This window comes from Pseudophryne corroboree, chromosome 1 (assembly GCF_028390025.1).
Source record: "Pseudophryne corroboree isolate aPseCor3 chromosome 1, aPseCor3.hap2, whole genome shotgun sequence".
Taxonomy (NCBI): domain Eukaryota; kingdom Metazoa; phylum Chordata; class Amphibia; order Anura; family Myobatrachidae; genus Pseudophryne; species Pseudophryne corroboree.
The window spans coordinates 132,507,479-132,520,399 of record NC_086444.1 but is presented as its reverse complement, the minus strand read 5'-3'; the positions used below and the strand labels follow the sequence as shown (position 1 = coordinate 132,520,399).

The 12,921-nt window shown below is 43.5% G+C and overlaps 1 protein-coding gene across 7 annotated transcripts in view; it reads right to left on the bottom strand.

The window, feature by feature from the left end:
• IPO11 (importin 11) overlaps positions 1 to 12,921 on the bottom strand; it is a 1,123,558-nt gene that overhangs the window by 365,855 nt on the left and 744,782 nt on the right. For all 7 annotated transcript variants that reach the window (XM_063963049.1, XM_063963036.1, XM_063963028.1 and 4 more), the window contains exon 25: positions 5,339 to 5,434. In XM_063963049.1, coding sequence (XP_063819119.1) covers positions 5,339 to 5,434 — 96 coding nt within the window. The remainder of the gene's footprint in view (positions 1 to 5,338; positions 5,435 to 12,921) is intronic.

Genomic DNA, 12,921 nt, shown 5'->3' with positions numbered 1-12,921 from the left:
GGGAGGCACATATAGAAACCGTTGTAATTCCTACACCGTTCACCTGATTTGGATGCAAATACCCTCAAATTAAAGTGTTAGTCTGCAGTTAAAGCACATCTTGTTTGTTTCATTTCAAATCCATTGTGGTGGTGTACAATGCCCAAATTATGAGAATTTTGTCGCTGTCCCAATATTTATGGACCTGACTGTAAGTCTAGTTACCAGCGTACTTAATAACGTGGAGAAAGTAGCCCAAGGCGGGTCATTATGAACCCCCGTTGCTACAGACCCACTGGGAGGTAGAGAACCCCCAGAACATGAACCCTCTGCTGCTATGTTTTCCTCTAATGTGTCTGCAGCGTCACCACCACACATTGTGGGATCAGCCCCAGCTCCGTTGCCCCTTGTAGCTGACATACCTGAAAGCTCAATTCTTGGGCAACCCAGTACAATATCAGCAGCATAATAACTTAACAAGAACCCCCTGTGCAGATGTATTAGCACAAACAGGGAATTCAAGAGGTATATGGTGACTGAAAATCACAGAGAAAAATACACAGTAAGTATATCCTGTGAAACACCTATATGAACTAATACTCCTGACGCACTTAGCCCCCTGCAGGGTACAGAATATAGGGATAGCAATCTGAATGAGATACACGGAATGGAAATCACACAGCAGCTCTATATGCACACACAGTCACATGTACAATGTAGAAATTATGACATGCAATAAAACTGCACTGGACTAGCAATACTAATTAATACTGAGTAAAGCTATACATATTAATAGATATATCAATGCACAGTAAAACACTGGATGTATATCACAGTGAACTTGCACTACATTATCCTGAATAAATGCACTGTTTCTTAACTAACACTGTCAACAGACATGTAGAATACTTAAGTGTCCTGTAAAATGCACAGCACTGACATGCAGGCGGCTTTACAGAGGAGGATTTGCCCAAACAGTCCCAGGATCAGCTCAGCATGTGAAGAAGGCACCCAAACGCTGACAGGGAGTGAGGGAGAGAGATGCAGCTCCAGGGCAGGAACATTTACTCTAAATGGCGCCCTGGGGCTGGGGGAGGGGCTACAGGTTAGAGCCTTATCCCTTTGCTGGACTTCACCACTGGGTACTGTGGGCCATAGACAAACGGTTTTTAGTAAAACCGACCTGTGTCCTTTCCCTGGTGGTCTAGTGGGGTCCCTGTACTGCCACAGTGTCCGCGCCAGCGCGCGCGGCCCGACTCCCACCGGACGCGCCGGATCGTGATTTCTAGCGGGTCCCGCCTGGGGGATCCACTTACCTCCTCCAGAAGTGCAGCCACACGATCCTGGAGAGCTGTGGTGGTGTGTGTGTATGCCTGACTGAAGAAAACCGGAGCCTCCGCTGTAAGTACCCGGCAACCAGGGAGCGGGAGTATACAGCTCCGCTGGGGGAGGTGATGGAGCTGCAGCAGGAGATGTCTGACTGACATCTAACACTAACAGTGTCTCTGCTGCAGCCCTTGAAGTCTTCAAAATTCACTTAAAAAAGCTCTTCTGAGGGCTGCTGGAGCAGCCCTCCCCGTTGTCTGCCTGCACTGCAATGGCACCAACTACAAAACTGAGCTCCTGTGCACGGAGGCGGGATTATAGAGGAGGCGGCGCTATGCATTCTGGGAACAGTCAAAGCTTTTAGCCTGTCGGTGCCTCGGATCAAGATCCTACTCTACACCCCGATATTATTCCCTGTGGAACCCCAGTGTACCCCGCAGCAGAAAAAATTTCAATGTCACTTCTATCCATAGAATCTAATTCCTCTAGTAATGTGTCTGACCACTTTATTATGGCTTTAGAAATCCATGCACAGGCAATAGTGGGCATGTAAAGTAAGCCTCCTTTGTCAGTAATGTGTAACATATCCCTAATGGCCTCATTCATGAGCTGCACCCCCTTTGCAAGGGATGCCTCACTCCTCCCCCTAATATATCCCCCTCACCGTCTCCCGTATCAGAGTCGGTATCCGTGTCGACTTGCATAATTTGGGCAAGAGCACGCTTCCTTGGGCATATACCAGGGGAGTTTGAGGAGGCTGTCGGAACAGAACCAGACAAAACCTCTACAGATTTTCTCAAAAACTGCGTTTCAGTCTCATTTTGAGTTATCCTAGATGAAATCTGGGATATGATTCCCTTAAGTGAAGCCACCTACAACAGTTCGGATTCAGAAGGCTGAGACATGGTGTTACATTCCTGAGTACATGGAATGGATTCCTCTGGAGAAGATACATACTCTGCAGCACAAGACACAGAGTCCCTGGACATGGTAATGTGAGAAAATATACACAAACACTCGAGAAAATGTAAGACACAGTTTCCCCCAAGTACCTTCAGAGAGACACAGAGTTAATGGAGGCAGCACCCACACAGCGCCCCAGTAGGCAGTTATATCATAAAAGCCTGGCGCTGACTGTGCAACCTTAATAGACTACACAGTTAAAGCTGTGAGTAACAACTCTCCCTCCCCTGCTACAACCCCCTGGTACCGCACAGGATAGCTGGAGATATGTGGAGGGTCAGCGCTCCCTGTCAGTGTCTCTGTGTGCTGATCTGCAGGGAGAAAATGGCGCTGGCGAGCTGCTGGATCCGCTCTGAGAAGATCTGCCCCCGTCACGGCGCGTCTTCCCGCACTTTATGATTATACTGGCCTGAGGTAAATTATACAGCTGGCAGTAGAACACATTCTCTGATAGCCCAGTGACCAGTTTTAAGGGTGTTGCGCTGGCCCAGGGCGCCCCTCACAGCGCCGCACCGTAGTACCGCTGAGCCCTCTGGAGCGCAGCCTTAACGCTGCGCTACTACCCTAATGCTGCCATTCACACCGGTTCCCCGCTTGTCGGGTCGCCGGTAATCTACTCACCACCAACGTCTTCTGGCTGTTAGGGGGTGGCGGCATGCTGCAGGAGTGAGCGGTTGCCTCGGGGGCTAGCAATCATCACCCCCAGGAGCTCAGTGTCCTGTCAGCGGAGATAGTGGGCATTAACCTCAGAGGGTTGGATACTACTCCCCCCCCCCCCCCCTAAGTCCCACGAAGCAGGTAGGCTGTTGCCAGCAGCCTCCCTGTGCCTAACTCTATTTAAAATAATAAAACTAGAAAAACTTCTATGGAGCTCCCCTAGCTGTGACCGGCTCCTCCGGGCACATTTTCTAAACTGAGTCTGGTAGGAGGGGCATAGAGGGAGGAGCCAGCCCACACTATTAAACTCTTAAAGTGCCCATGGCTCAAAAGGGACCCGTCTATACCCCATTGCACTAATGTGGACCCCGGCATCCTCTAGGACGTAAGAGAAAGTAAGAAATAATTGCGACTGCTCAGTTATATCATACACACATTATTATTATTACAGGTTGAGTATCCCATATCCAAATATTCCGAAATACGGAATATTACGAAATATGGACTTTTTTGAGTGAGAGTGAAATAGTGAAACCTTTGTTTTTTGATGGCTCAATGTACACAAACTTTGTTTAATACACAAAGTTATTAAAAATATTGTATTAAATGACCTTCAGGCTGTGTGTATAAGGTGTATATGAAACATAAATGAATTGTGTGAATGTACACACACTTTGTTTAATGCACAAAGTTATAAAAAAATATTGGCTAAAATTGCCTTCAGGCTGTGTGTGTATAAGGTGAATATGAAACATAAATGCATTCTGTGCTTAGATTTAGGTCCCATCACCTTGATATCTCATTATGGTATGAATTTATTCCAAAATACGGAAAAATCCGATATCCAAAATACCTCTGGTCCCAAGCATTTTGGATAAGGGATACTCAACCTGTATTATTATTATTATTATTATTATTATCCTTTATTTATATGGCGCCACAGGGATCCGCAGTGCCCATTACACAGTACATAATCAAATGAGCAAACAAGAAAATAGCACTTACAGTACAAGAAAATATAGGACAGGTATAGAAAACCTGGGGTTAGGTGCCATCAAAGGGAGTATGGAATATAAGATAGTGTAAGTAAGAAAAGGCACATAAGGAAAGAAGTCCCTGTTCTTGTGAGCTTACAATCTAAAAGGTGAGGGGCTAACAGACCGGAGTGACACAAAAGGGGTAGACAGTGAGCATAAACAAGAGAGTTAGGAGGAGAGTTGGCTGGGTTTGGTGAAGAAGTGGGTCTTGAGAGCCCGTTTGAAGTTTTGTAGAGAGGTGGAGAGTTGGATGGGGAGAGGTAGAGCATTCCAGAGAAAGGGAGCAGTACGTGCAAAATCTTGTAGATAGGAGTGGGAGGAGGTAATCAGTTGGCAGGAGAGATGACGTGCATTAGCAGAGCGAAGAGGAAGGGTGGGAATGTAAAGAGAGATAAGGTCAGAGATCTAAGAGGGAGAAGAGTGGGTGAGGGCTTTGTAGGTGAGTGTGAGAAGCTTGAATTGGATTCTGAATGGGAAGGGTAGCCAGTGAAGGTCCTGTAAGAGAGGGGATGTGGATGTAGTATGTTAGGTGAGGAAGATGAGACAGATAGCAGCATTGAGCATAGACTGAAGTGGAGAGAGGCATTTTTGAGGGAGGCCAGATAGGAGGAGATTGCAGTAGTCCAATCTGGAGATGACCAGTGAGTGGATGAGGGTCTTAGTAGCATCCTGGAGATGTTTTTGAGATGGAAATTGCAGGTTTTTGAGAGGTACTGAATGTGTAGTTTGAAGGAGAGGGAGGAGTCAAGGATTACTCCAAGACATCGCACTTGGGGGCTAGAGGAGATAGTTGTGCCATCAATGGATAATTAAACTGCGGGAGGGAGGGAAGATGATCAGCTCAGTCTTAGACATGTTAAGTTTAAGAAAGCGCTGGGACATCCAGGAGATAGCAGAGAGACAGTTGGAGATACGAGTGGGGAGAGCAGGGGAGAGGTCAGCGGAGGAAAGGTAGATTTGAGTATTGTCAGCGTAGAGATTATATGGACATTCTTAAATGATGATAGTGATCGGAGGTAAGCGTTAACCAAAGTGCCTCAGCGAAAACTACAGTTGACAATATTCAGCAAAAGCCACCACTGAAATAGCCTTTACTACACTAAAGGGGCAGACTAGATGGGCCAAGTGGTTCTTATCTGCCGTCAAATTCTATGTTATACTGGAATAAACCCGATCTGCAGTGAAAACAGGCATTTTCATTGATGATAGAGCTTAGAAAACATATGTGTCTATAAACACTTCTACTATGAATTACAGTGTGTGGACCTATAATAATGATATACTGTATACAGAAAAAAACAGAAGAATGATTTCAGAAGATTTTGAATGCAGACAAGTATAATGCAAACAAGTATGAAAACATTAATGTAACTTACTTCCCCCTCAATTATGCCTCTGAAGACTGGTGGCAGAAGAGCATGAAATATCTGTGGGCCGACATCTGGATTCACCATGAGGACATTTTCCACAACCTGAACAATTGAATATGCACATCGATCAATTACACAAAATGCAGGGCTGTAGCCTAAAAGTAGCACTAAGTATAACTGGGCAAAAAAAATAAAAAAAATCTACAGTAGAGGACAAAATAAACCATTTCAGACTAAAATTTGCATGAATCTATAAAAAAAAATGTAATGTTACAGCCTATGATCAATATTTAAATAAAAAAAATAAAAATTGTGTACAGATACCTAAATTAAAGCTAGCATTGACCAAATAAGTGTTAAAGAAAGACCTCCAACTCCTCATAATTGATTTATGCATGATCACAGATGGAAACATTACTTATTTTATTAATATTAACTAAATCAGACTTTTGAGTCTATAAATGTTCAGTTGAACAAAGGATTGTAATAACAGCAATCTTATTTTGCCATAAACAGAAAGGAGAATCTCCCTGATTGGAAAGTGAAGTTGGTCCCTTAGGCCAGAGTAATTTTATTAAACATATACAGTACTTGCCAAAATTAAATTTAATTAAATTGAATAATTAAAGTCCAGGCTTTTAGGCCACTTCAAATAGTCTGCCACTGTACATGTATTGTATGTACTTGGTAACATTTTGAAATGCTTCTTAGAAGTCCTAGTTACAGTATAATTCACGGATCTGTTTAATATAATGGGGTTTATTTATGAAGTGCAGGGTTCTATAAACCCGCTGCGCTTATCATCATGCTTATGCCCAATATTTAAAAGCGCAATACATTTACAAGCCGTGTCTTGTTAGTAAAAGAACTGCCCTTTCAAATATGGACATAAATGTGATCAGAAGCGTAGGGTTGTAAATAAACCCCACTAAGGGGCACATGTACTAAGCAGTGATAAGAGTGGAGAAGTGAGCCAGTGGAGAAATTGCCCAAGACAACAAATCAGCATTAACGTAACATTTTATAATTTGCATACTTTAAAAATATACAGAGCAGCTGATTCATGATCATGGGCAACTTGTCCACTGGCTCAATTCTCCACTTCTATCACTGCTTAGTACATGTCTCCCTAAGTCCTAAGTTCCCAAACTCTGTCCTCAGGACCCCAAACAGTGCATGTTTTCCAGATCTCCTCACAGAATCACAAGTGAAATAATTAGCTCCACTTGTGGGTCGTTTAAAATGTGTCAGTGTATACAGATTGGCTCCTCAGAATATAAAATATTGCTGTATGCTGACGATATCCTTCTAACTTTATCAAACCCACTCATTTCGCTCCCAAATGTATTCAAAACTGTTCAGGAATTTGGAAAGATATCTAAATTTAAAATTAACGCTTCCAAAACGGAGGTATTAGATTTCAATCTTCCAGCTTCCCTTAGAGTCTCACTATCAAATCACTTTAAATTTGATTGGAAAAAATGAATTTGAAATATTTAGGCTTATTTCTAACCAGACACTAGTCACAACTTTACACTGCTAACTATCCCGGTTTAATTCACATGATTACAGAAGATCTTCACAGGTGGTTGAATCAATTCATATAGTGGTCGGGAAGGGCGAATGCCTTGAAAATGTGCAAAACACCGCATGTGCGACTTAAAACACTATGGGGGGTATTCAATTAAGTGCCTTTTTTTCGACTGGTCGAAAAAATGGCACTAATTCGACACAGGGTATTCAATTGCGGGCGTTTTTTTCACCCATTTTTTAATCCATTTTCGCCGTTTCACTTTTTTTGTGTCGAATAGGCATGGGCAAAAATCGCGCCAAAAAACGGGTGAAAACGACCGCAAATTCGCCAAAACGTGTATTGGCGACAAATTCGCCGATACACGTGGTTTTCGTCAGTGCCGGATTTTTCGAATAGTCGAAAAAACAGCACGGGCATTGAATAGGTTGAATGTAAATTCGACCTAAAAACAAGCAAAAAGTGCAGTTTATTCGACTGCTCGAGGATGGTGGCGTAGGGGTTCCGAATATCAAATGATACTTTCCAAGCAGTTCTTTGTCACTAATATATGTCTGCTCGCAGATGGATTCAGTTGGAATCTGATTTAGCTCAAATATTATCTATATCTACTTCCCTGTGGATTCCCTTTTCACAAAGACCTGCACGTTGGTCTTCCTTTCCGATAACTGTATTTAGGCTATCTCTATGGGATAGGCTCACTACAAGTTTCTCACTTCTATCCTCACCCCCTGCCCTTCACCCTCTTTGGAATAATCCGGATTTCCCTGTTAGCAAGGATACACAACCCTTTAAGCACTAGCTGGGAAAAGGTCTTTTATTTATTAATGACATTGCCCTATTACGCACTTTCCCATCATTTGTGGACCTACAAAATAGATATAACCTCCCCTCACAATATTTTTTTCAATACTTACTATTCCATAGCTTTCATATAGAGACTACTCATACAAATAACTCAATGATTAGATCCACCCTTGAATCGCTGTGTTTTCTCCGATCTCCATCTAAGGGTCTCTTATCTACAATTTATCGCCTTTTTCTTAAACATAATCTTCCTACATTAGCCTCTCTGAGTTGGCTTGGGAACGAGACTTGAGAGAACATTTAGGACAAGAAATGTGGGATCAAATAAGGAGTAATTTAGTGTCCTCATCCTTTAGACATAAAGAAAATACTCTTAAAATTTACGTTTGTTGGTATTTAGTCCCATCTCGTTTGAAACGAATCTACCCCTCTATGTCAGACTTGTGTTGGAGAGGTTGTGGACAGGAATGCACCTTGCTCCATATATTCTGGGGTTGTCCCAGGCTAGTTCCGATTTGTAAGGCAATTTGAAGGCTTATCTTACAAATTACTAATGTGTTTTCCCCTTCTTTTTTCATTTACCCCAGGGCATTCCTGGGGTTGCTAAACTTGCTCAAAAACTTATCTAGCACATTATGACTGCTGTAAAGTGTAAGATAGCCTTTCACTGGAAATATCAGAATGTCCCCTCATTATCAGCTATGATTGCTGCAATATGGTATACACAGCACATGGAATTTCTATCTATTATTGTAGAAAACACTGCTACCTCATCTGGTCTTCCTGGTTGCCGCATCACAGTGCTTGCCCCCTCCTTTGACCTACGGTTTCTGAGATTTTTGATTGGGCCCGAAATCTGCTGTTACCTTTTCCCATTTTAATAGGATACACATTATAATTACTGCTATTTTTGCGTATATGGGTTACATTATGTATTTTGGTAGATCACAGCTAGCTGCCACTCGATTTTATGTTCATAATATATCATGTATGTGTATTGCAGTGCTCCCCCTCCCAAACCCACCATTCATGTTTTTCCGTTCTGTCACTCCTCCCTCCCTCCCATTTGCTGTTTTGATGTAAACAAACAAAAAAAATATACGTTATGGTAAGAACTTACCGTTGATAACGTGATTTCTCTTATGTCCACAGGTATCCACAGGATAACATTGGGATATTGTCGAGCGACAGCGAAAATGGCACCAACACGGTCACGAGCTTTCTGGCCTCCCAGGATGCATTAGGGCCTCCACTATATAGTCCCGCCCACTGACTCAGTCAGATCAGTTTTTCCACAGCGATTTTAGGCAGGAACATTAGGTAGAGACCTGTACAGGCGATAAGAACACACATGCACACCCTTCCATACAAGAAGGAAGAGGTTTAGTGATTATCTAGATCCTCAAATCAGATGCGTCAGGGTGGGATCCCTGTGGATACCTGTGGACATAAGAGAAATCACGTTATCAACGGTAAGTTATTACCATAACGTATATTTCTCTGGCTGGGTCCACAGGATTATCCACAGGATAACATTGGGATTCCCAAAGCAATTTTAGTGGTGGGGACGCTCCTGATTGCACAGGAGGACCTTTCGCCCGAAGTCTGCGTCATGAGAGGCAAAAGTATCCAAGGCATAATGTCTAATGAATGTGATTATGGAAGACCATGTGGCTGCCCTACATATCTGTTCTGCTGAAGCACCCTGTTGTGCTGCCCAAGAAGGACCTACCTTACGTGTAAAGTGTGCAGAGACATTAGCCGGAATAGGGAGATCTGCATGAGAATAAGCTTCTGATATTACCATTCGGAGCCATCTCGCCAGTGTCTGTTTACTAGCAGGCCATCCTCTTCTATGGAATCCGTAGAGGATGAAGAGAGAATCTGTTTTCCCGATGGCACTAGTACGATCTATGTAGACTCTTAAAGCCCGGACCACGTCCAGCAACGCTTCTCCCGCAGATTTCTTCCCAATTTAGTACACCCGGGACAAATACTGCTGACAATGCCGGGAGATGGAGTTCTGCCCATTTTAGAATGGGAGTTACTTCCTCCATCAGACTCTTGATGTGAGTTCCTCCTTGATGATTGAGGTATGCTACTGCCGTCGCATTGTCTGAGCGGATCTGGACTGGTCTTCCTTGTAGATTGTCCTTTGCCTGAACAAGAGCCAAGCAAACGGCCCTTATCTCCAACAGATTTATCAGCAGGCGACTTTCCCTTGCGGTCCACTTTCCCTGGAACCATAGGCTTCCGAGTACCGCTCCCCAGCCCTGCAGGCTGGCATCTGTTGTCAGGACTTGCCACTCTTTTATCCAAAAGGGTCTCCCCTTGTTTAAATGGTCTGTCTGTAGCCACCACGCTAGAGACCTCTTTACCTTTACTGGAATCTTTATCATCTGTTTCTTTATCGTCTGATGATTTCCATTCCATTTGGTCAGAATAAGGTGCTGCAATGGTCTGGAGTGGAATTGCGCATATTCCACCATGTCGAAGGTTGATACCATCAGACCCAACAGTCGCATTGCTGCATGGACTGACATTGTCTGGGCTTGCAACGCTTCCTGAGCCATGACCTGCACCTTGACTATCTTTTTCTCTGGTAAGAGAACTTTCTGTAGGTCTGAATCCAATATGGCCCCCAAATGAACCATCCGCTGTGACGTATTCAGGGACGACTTCTCCCAATTTATGAGCCACCCGTGTCTCTGTAAACAAACTATCGTCTGTTGAAGATGGCTCAACAGTAAATCTTGCGACTGTGCTAAGATTAACAGGTTGTCGAGGTATGGGAATATTCTTATCCCCTGCTTGCGCAGACAAGCTGCCATAACCACCATGATCTTGGTAAACACCCTGGGTGCTGTAGCTAGCCCGAAAGGCAGAGCTTGGAACTGGAAATGTTCCTGGAGGATGGCAAACCTGAGGTAACACTGATGTGACGGTGCTATAGGCACATGTAGGTAAGCATCCCGTACATCCAGAGATACCATGTAATCTCCCGGTTCCATAGCCAACATTATGGAGCGTAACGTCTCCATGTGGAACTTCGGGATCCATATGTATTTGTTCAACATTTTCAGATTTAGAATTGGTCGATATGACCCATTTGGTTTCTGGATTAGAAATAGATTGGAGTAATACCCCTGTCCCTTTTGTGATGGAGGTACTGGGACAATCACACCTGACTGCAGTAATTTTTGGACTGCTTCTTGCAGGGCATTGGCCTTCGACTCTATATGAGACGGGCTGGTGCAAAAAAATCTTTGCGGAGGCTGCCTCCTGAATGGGAACCCATACCCCTGAGATACTACCTTCTGCACCCAAGCATCTGCTGTTGACTGTTGTCATATGTGTGCAAATTGAAGGAGTCGGCCCCCAACCCTGGAATCCTCCAGGCGGAGGCCCGTCTCGTCAGGCTGAGGGTTTCTGTTCAGGTTTGGAAGCTGGCTTTTTGCTAGCCCACTGCTTCCTACCCCTGGATTTAAACTGGGGTTGTTTAGGCTCCTCTTTTGCTTTCGCTTTGCTTTGCCAACGAAAAGAGCGAAATTTTAAACCCTTGGACTTAGGGTTATAGGTAGCCGGAAATCTGACCTTTTTCGATTCAGCCTCTGATTCTAGGATATCCGATAAAGGTTTTCCAAATAATATATTACCTACAAAAGGCAATGCTTCCAATTCTTTCTTAGATTCCGCATCTGCCTTCCAGGTACGTAGCCAAATTGCTCGACGAGCGACTACTGTCAAGGCTGAAGCTTTAGAAGCAACTGTACCTACATCAATTGCTGCTTCTTCCACATACTGGGCAGATTGTCTTAAACGGCAAAAATTATCCTCTTGCTCCCTAGTAGGAGAAGGGATGCTATTCTCTAGTTCCTCTATCCATTCGCCCATTGCCTTTGCTACCCAGGCCGAAGCCATAGCAGGTCTTACCACTGCTACTACTAGAGAAAAAATATTTTTCAAAAGGCTATCTACCCTTCTGTCTGTGACATCATTTAGTGAGGTAGATGACAGTGGTAAAGCAGATTTATGCACGAGTCGCAGAACATGTGCATCTACTTTTGGAGGAACTTCTCTTTTCGAACAATCCACAGCTGGAAATGGATAATAAGAATCCCATCTCTTAGGAATCTTATACTTTTTACTGGGCGCTGCCCAAGACTCATCCATCATTTCTGTCCGCTCATCTGACGCTGGGAATTCAGCTTTCACTGATTTTGTTAGTTTAAATACAGGTGCTTTAGATTTTAACACTGTCTTGGCTGGCTCTTCCAACGAGAGAACAGCTTTCACAGCATTAATAAGTTCAGCTACATCATCTGAACTAAAACTCTGCGACTGATCATCATACGGAGTCGAATCTATTGTCTCATCGTCCGAAGTATCATCTTGTGTAGTCTGCCACATAGACGTATCTGTCTTAGTCTTAACTGTCTCTTGGTTGCTTGTAGAGGCTACTGGAACCAAGCCGTAGGAAGGGAGCTGCATGTATGGGTTCATAGTGTAACCTAACCCCTGAGGTGGTGCTACTGTAGTTAACTTGTCCGCTATAGAAGATAGAGTCTTTGCGAACATATTCCATGGTGGCTCTGTTGGTGGTTGAACCAACTCCTGTCTTTTACTTCGCTGAAAAGCGAAACAGTTTGCACACAAACCCTCATAAGTGACCAATTGATTCATATCAATTACCCCTGACTTATAAGATAAGCATGTTAGGGCTATAGGAGTGCTTGATAAATTCTCCTCATCACTTTTGCCGCTCACAGACATGGTAATAATCTGTTATTGACTACACAATTTTGTGACTGAAAAACACCCTATATGTCAGTATATAGAGGTGAGATCAATCTGACCACAGTGCACCTGATTTGAGGGTCAGAACAGGACTGACATTACACAGAAAAGTCAGCACACATACTAGCAGTCAGTCACATGTTAAAGCATTAGACATTGTCATATGAGAATACAACCTCCATAACAACTTATACATAAGTAGGAAAATTGTACTTCTGTTTTAACTGGCTCTTTTTTTCAACATAACATGCAGAAAACACAGTAAAATACAGGTCTCATATGCAATAGGTACTAAAAATTAACAATGCATACTAAAAAGTAGAAGGAATTTTTAGTACTGTATACCCTGCCTCCGGAGAGCGGGATACAGGGAGACTCACCACGCTTCCATATCCAAGCAAATACGCTCGTAAGACGCTGAGTGGATTCAGACGCTACTGGTGTACACTGCCGC